The sequence below is a fragment of the Rhopalosiphum maidis genome, chromosome 1, assembly GCF_003676215.2.
Source record: "Rhopalosiphum maidis isolate BTI-1 chromosome 1, ASM367621v3, whole genome shotgun sequence".
Taxonomy (NCBI): domain Eukaryota; kingdom Metazoa; phylum Arthropoda; class Insecta; order Hemiptera; family Aphididae; genus Rhopalosiphum; species Rhopalosiphum maidis.
In genome coordinates this window covers 77,980,260-77,997,531 of record NC_040877.1, presented here as the reverse complement: position 1 = coordinate 77,997,531, position 17,272 = coordinate 77,980,260, and the positions used below count along the sequence as shown (strand labels likewise).

General features: G+C 36.1%; 1 protein-coding gene across 4 annotated transcripts in view; it reads left to right on the top strand.

Annotated features, from left to right (window-relative positions):
• Positions 1-17,272, top strand: part of LOC113555542 (protein Shroom) — a 173,842-nt gene that overhangs the window by 149,713 nt on the left and 6,857 nt on the right. For all 4 annotated transcript variants that reach the window (XM_026959952.1, XM_026959950.2, XM_026959949.2 and 1 more), the window contains one exon: positions 16,716-16,867. In XM_026959952.1, the coding sequence (XP_026815753.1) occupies positions 16,716-16,867 (152 nt within the window). The remainder of the gene's footprint in view (positions 1-16,715; positions 16,868-17,272) is intronic.

Below are 17,272 nucleotides of genomic sequence, written 5' to 3'. Positions count from 1 at the left end.
AACTTAATTTTTATTATATTGCAGAATGTCAGCCCTGTTTAATAGGTGTATTGAAGTATGGGACATACCTATATTAATAAATTATTATAAAAATATACATTTACGCGTAGTTAAATGCTTTTTGTCAAACGATAACGTTGCGGATTTCACGAGTCCGTCGTTTTCCATCTATATGTTTTATATGAATATATAGCTGTCGTATCTTTATGAATGTGATTTAGTGTACTGCCAATTTACGATTAATGTTTCCACTTGATGTACGTCTGACGTCCAAAGCACAAGAATGGGTGAAAGTAGGTGGAAAAAACGAGGGTGACCTTCTCCCAGGGGACTTCGTCGCTCGCGATGAAGGGAATCGTGTGCCATTGACGATGACGACGACAGGTGTTGAAAAAAGTTATTATTTTTATTAATACCTACAACCACTTCACGGCCTTCCATGACCCAATCTAAGTACGCTCGTAACACAGGGTGTCTTACATATTTCGAAGAGATAACAATTTTTTAAATATTTTTTTTTTATTTGTTGAGCCCTGCGATCACGCGGTCACTGCATATTGTAACTTTATTTTTTTACGCAATGACAGTGTAAAAATACTGTTAATGGTTATTCGTAATGGTCGTCGTTATCGTTGTCTCGCGTGCACATTAGTATATTATATACTAATGCGGCAACAATTGTATTATTATTATTATTTATTATACTTGACGCGTTATATACGAATAATTGTGACGTCTACATACATAACTGCAGTCTCGTATACATGTTTATATAAGATGTAACTGTTGGAATTGAGTTTAATAATGTTTCGCAGTAGGTGTATATAATATAAATCTGTGTCGAAAACAAATTTTATTCTGAAATCTCTGAATTACACGACATTATAATATAATATGTTGCGCATCGTGTGTTGACGGCGATTGTCACTATAGGTCAATATAATACTTTTCTTAAATCCGGAGCTGTGTTCTCGTGGACTAATGTAGTTTTCGTGTCGCGACACGAAGACAAGGAGAAGTCTTCGTGTAAATGACTTCTGTATAATAATATATGATTTTCGTTCGGCTGTGTTAATCGCGGTAATGGGATGTTGAACGGCGGCGGTGACTACTACTGCTATAGTGCAAGTACACTGTACGACGACGAAATTTAGTCTCCCATTTAATTACGTCGTTTTAATAGATATGCACGACCGTGTGTTCTATTGAAATGTTAATGTCCGTTCCATTGTTCGTAAACGATCATTGCTGCGGACAGACGAGACGCAAAGTTACAGCAGTGTTAAATATACAAACGTTTATTATACTATTATAATATTATGGTATTATATTATATAGCAACAATATGGTGTATACCCCTTGAAGAGGAGGTATGGACTAAATGGATATGAAGATACCGCTCGTGCGGTTACGTACGTACGCTCGGTTGAACTCGACCCGATACACGGTGGTTGTATCCTCGCCTTGTGTTTACTCTGGTACAACATTTATTGTTTTTCGACACGCACATGAAACCCGCTCCCGCTCTCCAATCTATATATTATATATATATATAATCATATAATATTAGATATAGTGCGCGAGGCTGCTCTCCGAAACGGCACCGCGCGTTAATTAGACACCGCAGAGCCTTAATTTTATAATATAGAACGCGGAGCCACAAATTTTGTAATAGCGGTGGAGGTTTTATCGACACACGTTTTCGGGCGGTATGAAAAAACACGCTAATACCCCGACCAACGAAATAAATCGTGAAATGAACGTGGTGTGTATCAAGACCAAAATTCGCGGTCTATTATATCATACGTCGTATTTGTGATACCTTAAATTGTACCTATTAGTTTTTCGTAATTTTCTCTTATAGTAAACGACCGCCCACCACCACTACCATCCTCCCACTAAACGCAGACCAACGACGTTAGCTGATCACCGTTAGAAATACATTGTTGATCGCATTTATATATACTATTATATTATAAACATTTTTTTTATTATTTACGTGCATTCCTATTTTCTATACACAATTCCATCGTCTTTATTGTGTACGCTGGCGACGTGACGCGAGTGGTCGATGCCATCCATGCTGACGGCGGTAAAGCATTGCAAAACTGCACACGACTTTATTTCATTTTATCGGAGAGACGTTTTAAAAAATATTTTTATTTTATGGTTTCTTTTCCGTTGTTATTAACATATTATTGTTATCAATATACCTATACTGGCTATAGTCGCTACGAGTTTATGCTTTATATATATACGAGAGACGTATGTTGTCGATACGTATGTTATACATTATTCAATGGCCTGAAATGTAAAATTCAACAGGACTATTATGATAATGGATGTACAGTAGAAGCGACGTCATCGAAAATCGAATCGGTGCAGCAGACACACGTGGTACTCTGCTTTTCTGACGTTTCGTATCGTACCCAGTTAAAAAGACGTTACACTCCTGTTTGTTTTCTGAGTCTGGTCGTATTGTAAAAAAGAAACATAAAATATATTATACAGTAGTTTTAGAACAGATTGGCTGCTGTATGCATTATAAAAGACGACATTTCACAGGTTATCGCAATAACAATAATTATTACTATTGTATATAAGATAATATTTCGACAAACATGCATAAATTATTAAATTTTTATAATATGTCCATGCTTGTGTTTTTATGTCTATCATTCGTATTTATAGTTTTGGCTCTCAAATCACTAACGACTCCTTTACGATCGATTTTCTAATACATATTAGAAGCACATTACACTGAAACCTAATTCATGTCATTGTTGAAATAAGACAGGCATTTAATTTCATAATTTAATGTATAGTGGTATGGGTAGGTAAAACATAATATCTGTCTAGTCGTGACAAGTGTACTTAGTTAATTTCAATGCATTTTGATTTGCACCATAGATACATCGTGGCAAATAGTTGATATTACAGTTTGCGCAGTGAAAACATAAAACGTTCAAACATTATAACTGGTACCTATTAATACTTTTTCTGGACGATGATTTTCGTTATTTTTACACTCATCATCGTCGTCGTATAGCAACGTACAAATCGTTACGTGTAAGTAATATAATATATACGTATATAATGTGTATGTGTAGTTTAAATCGACCTACGCGCACTAAGACCGCGGGTGTTATTTTCGCCACGTCGAATTCGTTACGGATAAACACTTTTACCACCGTCCAAAAATATCTTTGATCTAATTACGATGCGGTAGTGCTGCGTGTAAATCGTTTGTATCGACCGTGCGAGAAATTGGCGAAAAAAACAACCGTCGACGATTCGGGAAGTGTGAAACGCAGTAGTAATACTTGCGCGCAGTTGGCACGTTCGAAAACATGGTAAATTTTCCCTCCCTTCGAGTTTATTTCGGGCGGGAGAAAGATATTATATCGATAACATCTCGATCTTCTTCTTTTTCATCTTCTCCGCAGTACATAATGTAATATGTCGTGATGTCGGTCGTGTGACGGAAACCGGCTTGGAACAATATTTATTCTTCATTGACCTTTCCGGCCGCCGATTTTTTTTCTCCTATAAAGGTTAACGGGCAGCATTAGGTACTTTCGTCAATAATTGGTTACCCAATAGAACCGTTGAAATATATACGCTTATATGCAAATCGTCGTTGTCATTTACTGTTATCGCTGCAACGTTATATAAGCTCGTAATATTTGCTTTATTATTATTATATTATTGTAGTAATATTATACTTAGTAACAACTATAGTGTGGTAGGAACGTTGCATATATATTGAGAAAAATACTTCGTTCTGCACTTAAAACGAAACCAGTTTTTCTTCCAATTTGTCGTTTATTATGACGATCTCCATGTACGATATATATGTATTATGTATATTGTATACATATTATGTTTGTGTGTGCATATTTAATATTATACGCTGCAGTTGTGTGTGTCTATCGTCGCTTTTACTTTTTATTTTGTCGCTAAAACTTTCTATATACGGACCGTGGAGAAATATATATATATGTGTGTGTATATATGTATATAACACTCGCGTATGCATGTTCGTCGTATAAACGAGCGCAAGTTCGCTGTCACCTCTTAGGGAGTAGAATGACGATCTTATTACATGTGTCGAAATTTGTGTTTCTTACATGTATAACATAATAATTAATGGACTATTTTAGATTTACGGTGTGTATCTATGATTTTCACCGATCTTAGTATCTAAAATATGTATATCGTATCTAAATATATATACACGTGTACCTAATAAAATATTGTATAAACGAAACGAAAGTCGTTAATCGATTAAGAGTTTGGCCTCACGGAATCTCGTCCAAGATTCTATTATAATTTGGAGGCGTGTATTATTATAAAGTTGATAACAGTATAGAAATTGTATGCATATATGTAACAACACGCTTGTACATAGTTGTAATTATTTTGTGGACGTTTTAATACCTATATTATACAAAATAAATCAGTAAATGCGTAGTAAGGTCGCATGCAAAATATATATTATACTACTTCTAATGTTACAATATCACAGTATCAAAAAGAAAATAATGTTTCTTGTTTTTGGTTGCATTCATGTGATTTGCAGGTTTTTGTGTTTTTTTTTTTTTTATAAAAAAAATTCATTTTTGCCCTTGGTGTGATAGTAAGTATCTACTGAAAACCTTAGATTTACTCTAAACACAAGTCGTCAAGAATGAATGATATTATATTATGGATTACAAGTTGTGGACGACGTGAAGGTTTTTCTGTGCACATGCCCGCGCGTAATATATGCAAACAACAGTACGTATAGATAGTAGGTACCAAGCACTTGTAATGGACCATAATAATAACGATAGATAGTTTAATGACACCGCTACGGGAGTCGTCAATAAATATATAGTGTATAAGAGTATGGTATATACATAAACATAATTTGATAATATCATTGTGATACAAATTACCACCCGTTTTATTGGTTTATATTGTATGTAATTAACTTTTAACATCATATTATGTCTGTTATATATATATTTATAAAAAAAAATATTGTTTTTTCTGGTAATAATAATGAGCACTGTGCCTATATTTATACATTATAGTATATAGCTGTATGCACTTTGAACATCAGTTAACGACGGCCTTGCCTGTTTGACAGACTCTGCATCAAGGTTGCGGGGGATCATATTATTATTCTCATACTTTCACGGTTACGACTATATTATTTCTTCGTATACACCTATGTAATAATATAAGTACTCGTTATAATATACATATATATATATATAATACAATCGGAGAGTGTATCGAAACGGACGCGTGCAGTAATACCACCCGAGGCAAGATGCGCCGAGTGAAAAACACCGTCGTCATCATAATAATATTATAACATCTCCCCGCAGGTTGCAAAGAGTTTGAGACGATAACGATCATTGGGTCAGCCCTCCAAAAATCATACGGTTTTCGCGTTATAGTGTAAATGTAGTTATTATAATTACGTACCGAGTACACAGTACGCCGTCGTCGGTCCATGCGCGCGAAGACGTAAAAGAACTGTGTAGGAGGAGCTCATAATAGTATGTACAATTATTAATGTATAATATACGTCAAGGCTTTCACTGGAAAACGCGTGTGAAAAATCCGCCCCGTATCTGATGCACTGCGAGCGCGATACCTACGTAAATGTATCGTAATACTAAGAGTGTTAATATATATGAGATCGAATCCGTTCGGCTTTCTATATAAGTTATTTTTCTCCGATTGGCGGTAAGTGATAGCGAAAGGTCGCCATAGTCGCACATTCAGTGATATACTGTAGTTATTCAATAATTTTCTCTCCTTGTAGCTTTTAACGGCGTGCTTAAATCACTTTATTAACTTGACGAGAAGGGAGAAGGAGGTGGAGGAAAAAATGTCAAAGTCTTCGCGTTTGACTCTATTTTATAATAATTGCTACGAGGTTGGAACTCTTTACACTATAACGTAGGTATAAACACCTATGTTTTTATTTCTCGTTCTTTGAAAAATTATACGGGTAATAAATTATATAAAACTCGTTGTTCTGCGAGAATCCACAACTTTAAACTCTTGACACGACCTTGCTTTTCAGTTGTTTAGCTAGGTGTATTTTAACTTCATTAGTTATTGTATTCATTACACGAAACAAAATATTAAGTAATTATTCAGCCAACATGAGAGACAGCTAACTTCCTTTATTATCCTGTTTGAAGGACCAAATGATTGAGCTTATCCCAATTGAGATAATTAACATGAGTTTGAACATATGCCATACAATATATATCATTACGAATATATAGGATTTAAACTTTAAAAGATATATATTAATAAAATACAAAATAGTTTTAATATATAACAAATTATGGATTGTAAATATGCTCAAATGAAGGCAATAGTTTACTCTTTCTCTTTAATGGATAAATATCCTCCACCCATATGTAACACATATCAAACACGCATCACAACTCAACATATTTTATGAATCGTCACGCAGAATTCTTAATCTCCTACACAATATTAATGAAGCCCTCGACGAAGACGAAGTCATAAAAATCATAGACTTTATCTTTAAATGCAATTTACTCAACAAACTTCAATACTGTAAATAATAGCTAATCACACTATAAATATCATTATAATTTGTTGTGTTAAAAAATATTTGTTATGCTTGTCGTTGACTAGTTACCTTAGCTGTTAACGCCTATAAATCTATAATAAAAAAAAAAAAACAAGATGCAGAAAACATCTCTGTTTCAATGACTGGATAATTGAATAATTTGACTAGATTAATGTACTGCAGTACTGTTATATTATATAATAGGTATAATAAGTTCTAACAAATTCAGTAGGTATCTGACAAATAAGTCAATTTATTAATGTCCACTCGTGAAAAATCAGATCACCGCCGATTTCTACAGTAAAAGCGGCTTTTCCCATCAGCTATATAATCGGAATGAATAATTCACGTGACCTCAAGGTAAACGCCACCGTGCGCCGAGGTCGTTCACCACGAATAGTCTGTTTTAGAATAAATATTATGGAAAAATGTCTTCATGGATCTTCTCGCCACGAACGCACTTAGTTCGTAGTACATATTTTACCATCGTCGTCTTCTTGCACACGGTCGGAAGGAAGTAGCATGCACTTGGGGTTTAGGGTCATTGTTCAAAACATTCACACACACACACACACACACACATACACACACACACAATAGGTCGTATATAATGTTTTATATGAGACACCGATCGCCTATATAGAGGTTTTTTTTAATTTCCCTGAGGCTATATATGGCTAGTATTATATAATATCTATTCGATATAAAAATTTGCATCGTGTCTGTTATATACGTATTCGGGGTATGAGTTTGAGAATTGGACCAAGGTTGTGGTTTTGTTTATTATATGCGTATTTAGCCCCAATGGGATAATATTATAATCGCGGTATAATACATAATAGGTATATACAATTATATAATCCAGTCGATGTGGTGCTGAGGGGAAGGAGGTAAACAATGGAAGATTCGTTTGCGTATATTATTATTATATTTTGTTATATATACTTAATATATCAATCAGTAAAACGGTAGACCGTGACGCCTTGGTAGCGTTTCGGTGGCAGGAATTTTCTCATTCGGGTGCATCACGAAATCGTTCATCAATACGGTGATATTTTATAGCCGCCAATATTTATGCTTGTCTGTAGGTTGTAATGGTGCTCGACAACGTTTTTGTTTTCAATATATCGCCTCGGGTATAGCATTTTTAGATCTTTTTTTAAGTTACCGTACATGTGGCCATACTTAATAATGTATCTTAAAGAAATACTACTCGAAAAAAATTAGGTAGTTATTATTATTCTTAATGCATACAGTTTAATCCTTACAGTTATTATCATAGGCACTTCTTAAAATAATTTCAAATGATGTATTAAAGTAGATTTTACCATTTTGTTTAAACTGATAAATAAATACCTAAGTATATATTATATTTATATCATCGAGCGTCTACTAGCTGTCTTGGCGTTTGAAATTTAACACGGACTCGAGAAAAAAAAATTGTACTCCGATTCGTCATAATTCGTATTCAATTTGTGCGTTCCTATGTGTAAATGTATACCTTTCTACATGAAGGACACGCCGTTTGAAATACAATATGTGACCGGCGAAACTATAATAATAGCATTTATACACGTCATGTGTATATTTTGTGCATTTAGATATAGATACCTCAACAGTATACGAATGTTGTTTTTTAACCGTCTGTAGCGTTATACGATTTTTCGCAATATTCAGCGAGTGTGATCATTCATATAGTGTTGTATGTACTGGTGTGTATATGATGTTATTTCCCATAGTGTTTGTCGGTTTAAAATGGTTTTTGTGATCAAGACATAAATTCACTGAAAAATCTTCTAGTTTAATTTTTTTTCTGATAATTCGTTTGGCTTTTTGTTCTTTGTTGTTCGTATACTCGGGTGAATTAGAATCGATGATGGAAAACATGACGTTTCTTCGGGCACTAGAACAAGTCTTGCGCTGGTGTGTCACCAAATAAACAAGTTTAAAAGGCAAACGATCGTAAATCATATTACAGTACATAAATATTGTAGGTAACGGGATCGCGTTCGTCAAATCGTGAACCTATATTACCGTGTACTGTTATGTACTGCCTACTGCTATTACTTGCCGCCCGTAGTATATGACCTGTATATTTTTACATTATAGAAAAATCGTATGCGTCGGTGGACGCAAATAAATGTATTCTAAAACTTAATAATATACTGTACTAATACAATATATATATATATATATAGTGTATACGGGTATACGGCGTGGCTATTATCAGGGCGATTGTCCGGCATAGCAAAACTTTTCTCAGAAGCAAAATAACGAAAATTATTCGTCTGTGACGCGGACATTACGTAATATATAATATACAGTGTATATGTGTACATAAAAATTATAATTTGTCATTACTCGGTATGTATAGTATGCGTATGGCTTGTACAGAACGATATAAAATTTTTATTATTTATGTAAATTATTGTTTTTTTTCGTATTGTCAAATGTAATATCGAACGTTTTGTGCACACCGCGCGTGTGCGTTATCGTCGTCGACGAACGGTTGCTACCACTCGAACCAGTCCTGTTACGAGATAAACATCTACCGTTTCTGACTTCTGTACCTACTACCTATGCTGGTACGTTATTGTTATGATTTTGTTTTCTTAATATTTTTTATAGCTGGCGTTATATCCATTAATATAACGATAATGATATCAGTTTTTTGAGTTGCACATACAATATTCCCCAACTAACTACACATAATAATAATTAATAAAAATTACAATAATATATCGCGTGCAGTTATCCCATAAACTTTCATACGCACGGATATGCACATAACATTTTATGATTATTATTACTATTTTAAAGCAGCGGCGGAGCGCGCGGTTGACCTGTATATTATGTGTCGTAATTTATGTATAAGTATTTCCTTCCATATACTGTGCTAAGAGGTAACAGCGGAAAAATTGAACTCAAATTTATTCAAGTAGTTGTAGTAAGTTTTATATGTTATAATATTGTTATTTCCGTACGTAACGCTCTTGAAATTGCTGTGCACACAGTACAAGGGGGATACGTTTCGCTAGTTCCGAGTTTAGAACAACAATCATGTGTATGTTATTATAGTATGTATATATAGTATATTATACTATAGCCGCGTCAATTTCCGCAGTTAATTATTATTATGTGTTGTTATTATTATTATAATTTTTTTATTACAATTTCGTTATTTTTACCGTAACTGTGTGCTCTACCGACCTGTGGCGGCGGTCATTGTATTATTCAAATCCGGTTCGAGTCGGAACTCTACTCACGACGACGTACAACGGAGGGTTTTTCGGTCCGGATTTCACGACTACTGAAATATCGTCGCGTTTGGCCCACGTCCGTTATACACACAATCGGTGTTGTAGTACCTATATTTGTACGCGGTACCGTTATTTATTGCGATTATTACATACTTTTTCTATTTTCTTCTTCTTCTCTTCCTCCACAGCGATTCCGTCGTGCAGACGTCTTCGTCGCGTAGTTCGTCTTTATAATATTATAGTCATTTCGTTGGCTCGTTGCAGGAATAACGACAACGACCAACAACTGCGATGGTACACTATATGTATAATATGTATATATACCTATATGTGTGTGTGTGTGTATATTCGTTCGCCGGGGGTCTTTGAACTAAATCACGTACACTTTTTGTTATATACACATACGATCAGCGTGGTTTGTCGTCACGATCGCGTTTTTCACGTGGCTCGACCAAAAATCGTTACCGATCCATCACAACGCGTTGCAAAATACATTATGCTTTTCTGATGATATTATATTTTATTATTATTGTTGTTAAAACGCGGTGTTCACCGCCCGTGACGACTTAACTCTAACTTGGCCAATTATAACACCGTGCGCGCCGCCGATTGAAACGTGTTACAGGAAAATATAATAATGGAATTCCAAACAGGATATATAATATAATATGCGGCCAGTGTGCGTCCAAGGACTCGATCTGTTTTGTGCGCATGAAAGTCGGTTTTTTCTATTTATTTATTATTCTTTTTTTCTCTTACCACTGTCCAATTCGTATACGTTTTTTTATATTTTGATACCGACCACGCCCCCGCCACCTACCTTGAATGCCGTGTATAGGTATATATCGTGCTGTAATCTGTCGCGGACACACCCTTAACTATGCGACGATAGACTAGTGTACGACATTAACTCGATTATACGGAGACCATCGTTCAGAGAAGTACGTCTTGTAATCGACGACTTCCCCAAACGGTGTTTACGGGGGTGAGGGAAGCCTCGTCGTTGTTTACCTACAAAATTATAACATTATGACAGCATGAGAAGCCCGTTATGGGCACATGAGAAGCCGTACGCGCGACAATTATATAATTACATAACAGCTAGCCGACGACTGTTTATACCACGGCTATACTGCGGTGTATTATTGTGACACCATCGTTTCGAGTAGGTATAGTTAAGTCCATTACCGTCTATATGCGCATATAAGTATATCAGGGGAATCTTTGGTACAAACTGCTAGTTACTCCAACACTCGCTTCACTTAGCGCGTTGGAGTTTATCACCCAGAATCCAGCATCAAGATCCCATTTTAAAAGGATATTATAAAAAAAAAATTAGTAGGATCAAGATGCGCAAGCGAGACGCTATCAAGTCGTTGGTGTTGTGCAGGTATTTAGACATTTTGTCGTCTGGTATGAGGAAACTGAACGTCGGATTCTCAAAGTATGTGTACGTATATAATCTATATCATTACAAAACCAATGTGTAAAAGCGTTTACCTCTGTCTCGTATATGTAGCTACATATCTATATATATACCCGCTGATGTTGTAAAAAAAATCTTCTCTTTGCTGACGTTGTAGTTAGAACCCGTATAGTGACGAGTTCGCCTGATATGTGTGTACTGACGACGATGTTATTGTATTGTATTATACTTATATACACACACGAGACGGCATTCTTTTCCCAAGTTGAGTAAACCTAATCGCCGTTCGACATTCACACACAATGATAATGTATATCCTCTCCCACACACATGCACACAAGTACGCTGTTTTGTAAACATGACGAATGCTATATCGGTTGCAACGTGTGGGAACACGGGTCCCCCCCTCGACCCATTGTCGTAGAGCTTATAACCCTATATTTCGAAAAAAAAAACCGTATCTAATTGTGTTATGTGATGTTTTAGTACATAATATAGTGTGTTATACATATAGTTTACTTATGGGTACGACAAGTGACGTATAATAAAAATTAAGAAATGTTTTTGGGTAAGTGTTATCGGTGTGACCGCGGCGATGTTTGAGTTTCGAAACTCGTGAGCAATAATGTAGTAATGTTGTGTGCTGCATAGAGTAAAAAAAGAAATGTAATGATTTTTGATTGCTTTCGATGGGGAGGAGTGTATACGATAAATTATGACTATCGGTCAACCGCTCGATGGTATTTTATTATTCACCGCGTAAATTTGACATAATCTTAATGTATATGCAATAACTATCGCGGTGGCATATACAAGTAATTTGGTAAATCATGGTTTGTGCTCTACACTATAATATTATAATATAATACATTGATAAATCGATATAGATTTATTTGCCGCATAATATATACGTTTTCAAAATTAACATTTCGTTTTATTGTAAAATTAATTGTGCGCTTACATAACTAAATTTCCTCAAAAAACATATGTATGCACGAAACTAGTCGTGTGATATTTTAGAAAATGTTTACCTACAAAAATCTGGAAAAAACGCTATTCGATTTGCGAACGACGCGGACGGCGGCGGCAGAGCGCAGCTTAAACGACGACAACTCTCTCGGTTGGCCGTGAACAACGGCCAGTGCGATGACGGAAACCGGTAGAGGAACTTTTGCTTTCTACGAGCTCGACGGCGAGCGCTTGCGCGTATACCCCCATCGTACGACTGCATAATGATAATAATAATATGTAATATTATTATACGTTTATGTGGTGTTTGATTAATCTTCATCCGCGAGACCCCGGAGGCCGTGAAAACGTATATATACGCAGTGATAGTGCGCCTTCTCCGTCCCCCCGCCATCATCATCGACAACGCCTCGAGTATCCCGTTGCGTTCGCGTTGTACAGCCGCTCGGGTATTATATGTATATATATATATATAAGTATACTACACTCGGATGCGATGTTGTGCGTGCGACGACTTAATGCAACGTTATTTTAATTGCAGAGTACGTAGGTATACGCGGGTGCGTGCGCGGGAGAGGATATCGCGAGTGCGGTTACATGTTATTATTATATTTTTATATACAGCCAGGCGTGATGTGTCCTGGGCGGCGGCTCGGGTTACCGCAACCGCGGTGTGGAGATCGGGCTTTCGCGGTTTTTTCTCTAATTCTCCGCGAGAGAGGCAACTATTCGCCGTACGGACATGTTGTTACTGCGGTTGTTTATTTTTCGCTGCTGCGCTTCGGATTTGTACCGCGACTCCGTGCGTTATGTAAAAATCGTTTGCGAAAGACGCAGTTACACACTTGAACTGCAGCCAGAGGTCAGTGAAGTTTGCTCGGTACAGGTATAGATCATGTGGTATACGTTGAACGCTATATTTATTGTGTGATATATGCATAATGTATGTTACCTAAGTAAGTTTTGTCGATTTGCAAATAAAATCATAACGGCCGAATATATAATGATACTATATTAACCTATACCTGGTTGTTAAATTCGAAAATGTGTTAAGACACGGGTGCGTTGGTCGCCGACGGAATTTCATAATACCTATATTATATGTTATTGTTGTCGGTTTTCTCGTTTTTCACTCGTACGATAAATAGATCTCCTCAGCGCGCGAACCGATTGTTTGTGGCTTGTGTTATTGTTCGCCGCGGATAACGCTGCTGCAGCACAATGAGCTCGCGGTGTCGCACCGACCTCGGCGGGTCATTATAAGTGTCGAGCACGCGACCTCGAAATGGCCAATTCGTCCGTCGAAAACAATAATTTCGAACGGGCAAAATAATAAATAATTCGTATACAATATAATAAATCATATTATAACAACAAAAATATTCGCGCGTTGTCGTATACGTGTCGCCGGATCATTAAGCCCACACACCGCTTTGTTCTGCATTGTCGGATACCTGTATATATTAATTACATAAATTATATATGTGCACGCAACAAATTCTGCACTCGCGCCAAGATAATAACATATGGTTGTGCAACGATCGAAAAATCCACAATTATGTCTCTCCTGTCTGTAGTTGTCGTTATATATATCGCGTTTTGTTTTGAGGCTAAACGCGTCACGAATCCGTGGAGTTCGATCGCCAAAAAATGAATTGCCCCCGACGTGTGTGCAATAATAATAAGTAATAACGATATCGTCGGTATATCGCTCTCGCCCACGACCTCTATTATACTTGTATCCATATTATGCGGTATAGCAGTCTCGCCACCGCCTGCACAATATCGATTTTGCGCATTGGATTGGTTTGATCTATTACAGTAATAATATAAACATTATTACGCGAGTATCAAACACGGCTCGCCGGGCTTCGTCGCTGCAAATTTACGAAGATCGTGGCGACAAAACGAATAATATCGTTTATGAATTTGTCTGTGTTGACGATTATATATATATATAAAGTTCAAGTCGTCTCAAACTAGAAAAATATACCATTTTTGGGTCGTCTTAGTGATATAACCAGGATTTCGCTCGGGATAGAGGGACTTGATTGTTTGTTATTTATGGGTGGCTGCTTGACTTTTTATGATATATACGTTTGGTGTGCATAGATATATACAATTTTAGACTTTTCCTACAATATTAATTTACAGATTTTAATGCATATGAATATATGTGTTCACAAAACACTGAAAGCATTTTTAACATTTCCTTAAATTTCTGGGAAGGTTTCAGACCCACTCACGGGGTTGTCTAGACGCGTACAGAGACCAGCTCTTCCCCCCTCGCATCATTACCACTAATAGATAGTTTTGAAAAAATAATAATTTCTGTCTGTCGATGACGATAGTGATTTGAGCGATTTCGATACTTAATTTCAACAGCATAAGTATATAGTGTGTACTTTATTGTATAAGGTTTTTGCTTACGAGAATAAAAAGACGCTGATCGCTGCAGGTTGTCTGTAGTCGGTTAGATGACCGCGGAGCGTACCCAATTAGTGGTATACGGTATGATATAATTATAGCTTGTTGTTGCACTGTTTTTCATATACCTAACGGAGGTGATGATACCTAATTAAAGGATTTCCAAGAACGTTACACGTTTGTTTTAAGTCTTATAGCAACGAGTCCGCGTGATTACACGATGTGTTCGTTCTATTCAGACAGTCCTGGACCCGAGGAGATAAGTTTCTAACGATCTCGGGACTCCTCAGTTGAAATCAATTTTTATATCGTTTTGAAAGCCGATTAATTATTGCTATTTTTGTCTTGTATTGACTTATAGACTTTATAATTTGTTATATTTTCATAGTAGTATATTATACATTGCAGGCTGCCGACGGTTCGTAAATTTATGTAACTACTCAATTATACTTTTTATTAAAATCCATCTACTTTTATCTTTACTATAATGTGTTACCATTAATTGCAGAATAGAAAAAAAAAATTAAATATATTTTTCATATTAAATTATGCATTGTATATTATTCTTTATAGTTAATTAATTAATATCTTAAACATATTAAATGAGGTTTGATTCATATTTCAATGAATTTTTTCACGGTGACCCACTCCCCTACTCATCCTTACCATAAATTCGTATTATTCCCTTTACATATAAATGCGTTGTAGATTTTCTGCGAAGGTCGTCATCGTCCTTTTACTCGTGTTCGCTCATGTTTCAAATCTGTCGGAACAGCCGCGGTCGACAGATTATTGTGTGAAATATAATATAATACGAGTATTCAAGTATACATAATAATGAAATAATTGAAAACGTCGCACGGTCCGTTTTATGATTATGACTAAAATATATTTCCATAATATAAGAAAGTCGCGGTTGTCCACATCGCATGTGAACTTAACACGCGTGTGTATTTATAGAGTATAATATAGGTGGTTCATTTACAATATTATGGTAATCGAGCAAATTTGGTGGAAGAAAATTTTGGGCACCGATTGGCGAAATCGCCAGTCACACAATGACCTGATCCGTGAATATCATTACTGCTCGCCCGTTAATTTAGTCTCTTCTCTTCTTTTGATTTTATTTTTTTTCACCATAGCTGGGGACCCGCTTTAACCCGTCCCATATTGTATTTCTAATTGCGACACTATTGTGTGTTATGACACAGAAACAATGTCTTTCATTTATTCTGTACAACCGATCGGTGCATAACGAAACGCGTCATATGATCATAACAAATGATCGATGTTCATATATCTTGTATAATATTAATACTATTGACGTTTTATACTATTTATCCATAGAAATATAGATCGCCCTACGCCGTCGCGTTCAGCAGTCGTTATAAATAAGTAGTATAATTGTATATGCGTTTGTCGTGTGCGGTTTGTGTATATATGCCAAAGGGGGCCAATAAAATAATAATCATAAAAATATGTAATATGCACGTAGGAAAAAATATTTTAACCTGTCCGTTACGGTTGACCCGAGCCTATAAGCACACGCAGCCGTCGTCGCCACCACACCTATCGTCGATATCGATCCCGCACGATGCGTTTAGTACACGCAAACACCGCGGAAATGGTTTTAATAATGATACTTATATTATATAGATTATAAATTATTATGAATTGTAGTAAAACGCGCGATATAGTACGCATACTACGTATTACCCCGCATTCGTGCCTAACCCAACTTAAATGTTTGTTGTTCGGTGTTGTCGTTGTTTATAGATTTCCCGGTTAAATGTTTGCGCTTTTCGCAGCTGCAACTCCTAGCTAGCTAATAACACGCATACACACGGCTGGCGACGGTTGGCAGCGCCGTTTTTATTCGTTCCCAAACCTCGCTAGCAATATTATTATAATACACCGTCGCCGTCCGAGTATATAAGTCATGCAATGCCGTCATGTCGGTCTTATTACAAGTCGTAAAAAAACTGAACGGTTTGATTAAATGTACAAATCGTTTTGTCCGCAGGAGTCAATCGAAGGCATCGTACCTGTCGGCTTACAAGAGAGAGCCGAGGGAGCGCGAGAAAGGACTTCCTAACTTCGAAGGAAGCTACAAGAGGACGGCGTCTCCGAACAGCGGCGGCCGAGGAGACGCCGCCGCAGCCGTGGAACCGCAAGGTGAGCCAAAAAACTCGTATTATGAAAAATAGGGTTAAGATGAAGTTATGGTTAAATCAAAAAGCGTGATAAAATAAACCATCTTTTTTCATAGATATAAAAACGGTCGAAAACTCCATTATAGGTAGTATAGTATAGTAGGTAGTATTAAATAATACTAAATAATAAACTCGCTCGTTACCTCCAATCATAAATATTTTATTTGAAAAAGAAAATACAATTTAATTGAAACCTTTTACTTTTGGTTTCTACTTTGAAACATTTTTTTACTTAACCTTGAATGTGTTAATTTTAAAATTACCCATTTACAAACTGTTATTACTTCTAAAAGAAAAAATTATAAAACAACAATGATGACGATAGACTAAAGAAATATCGTTCATTCGTTACACATTAACATGTACG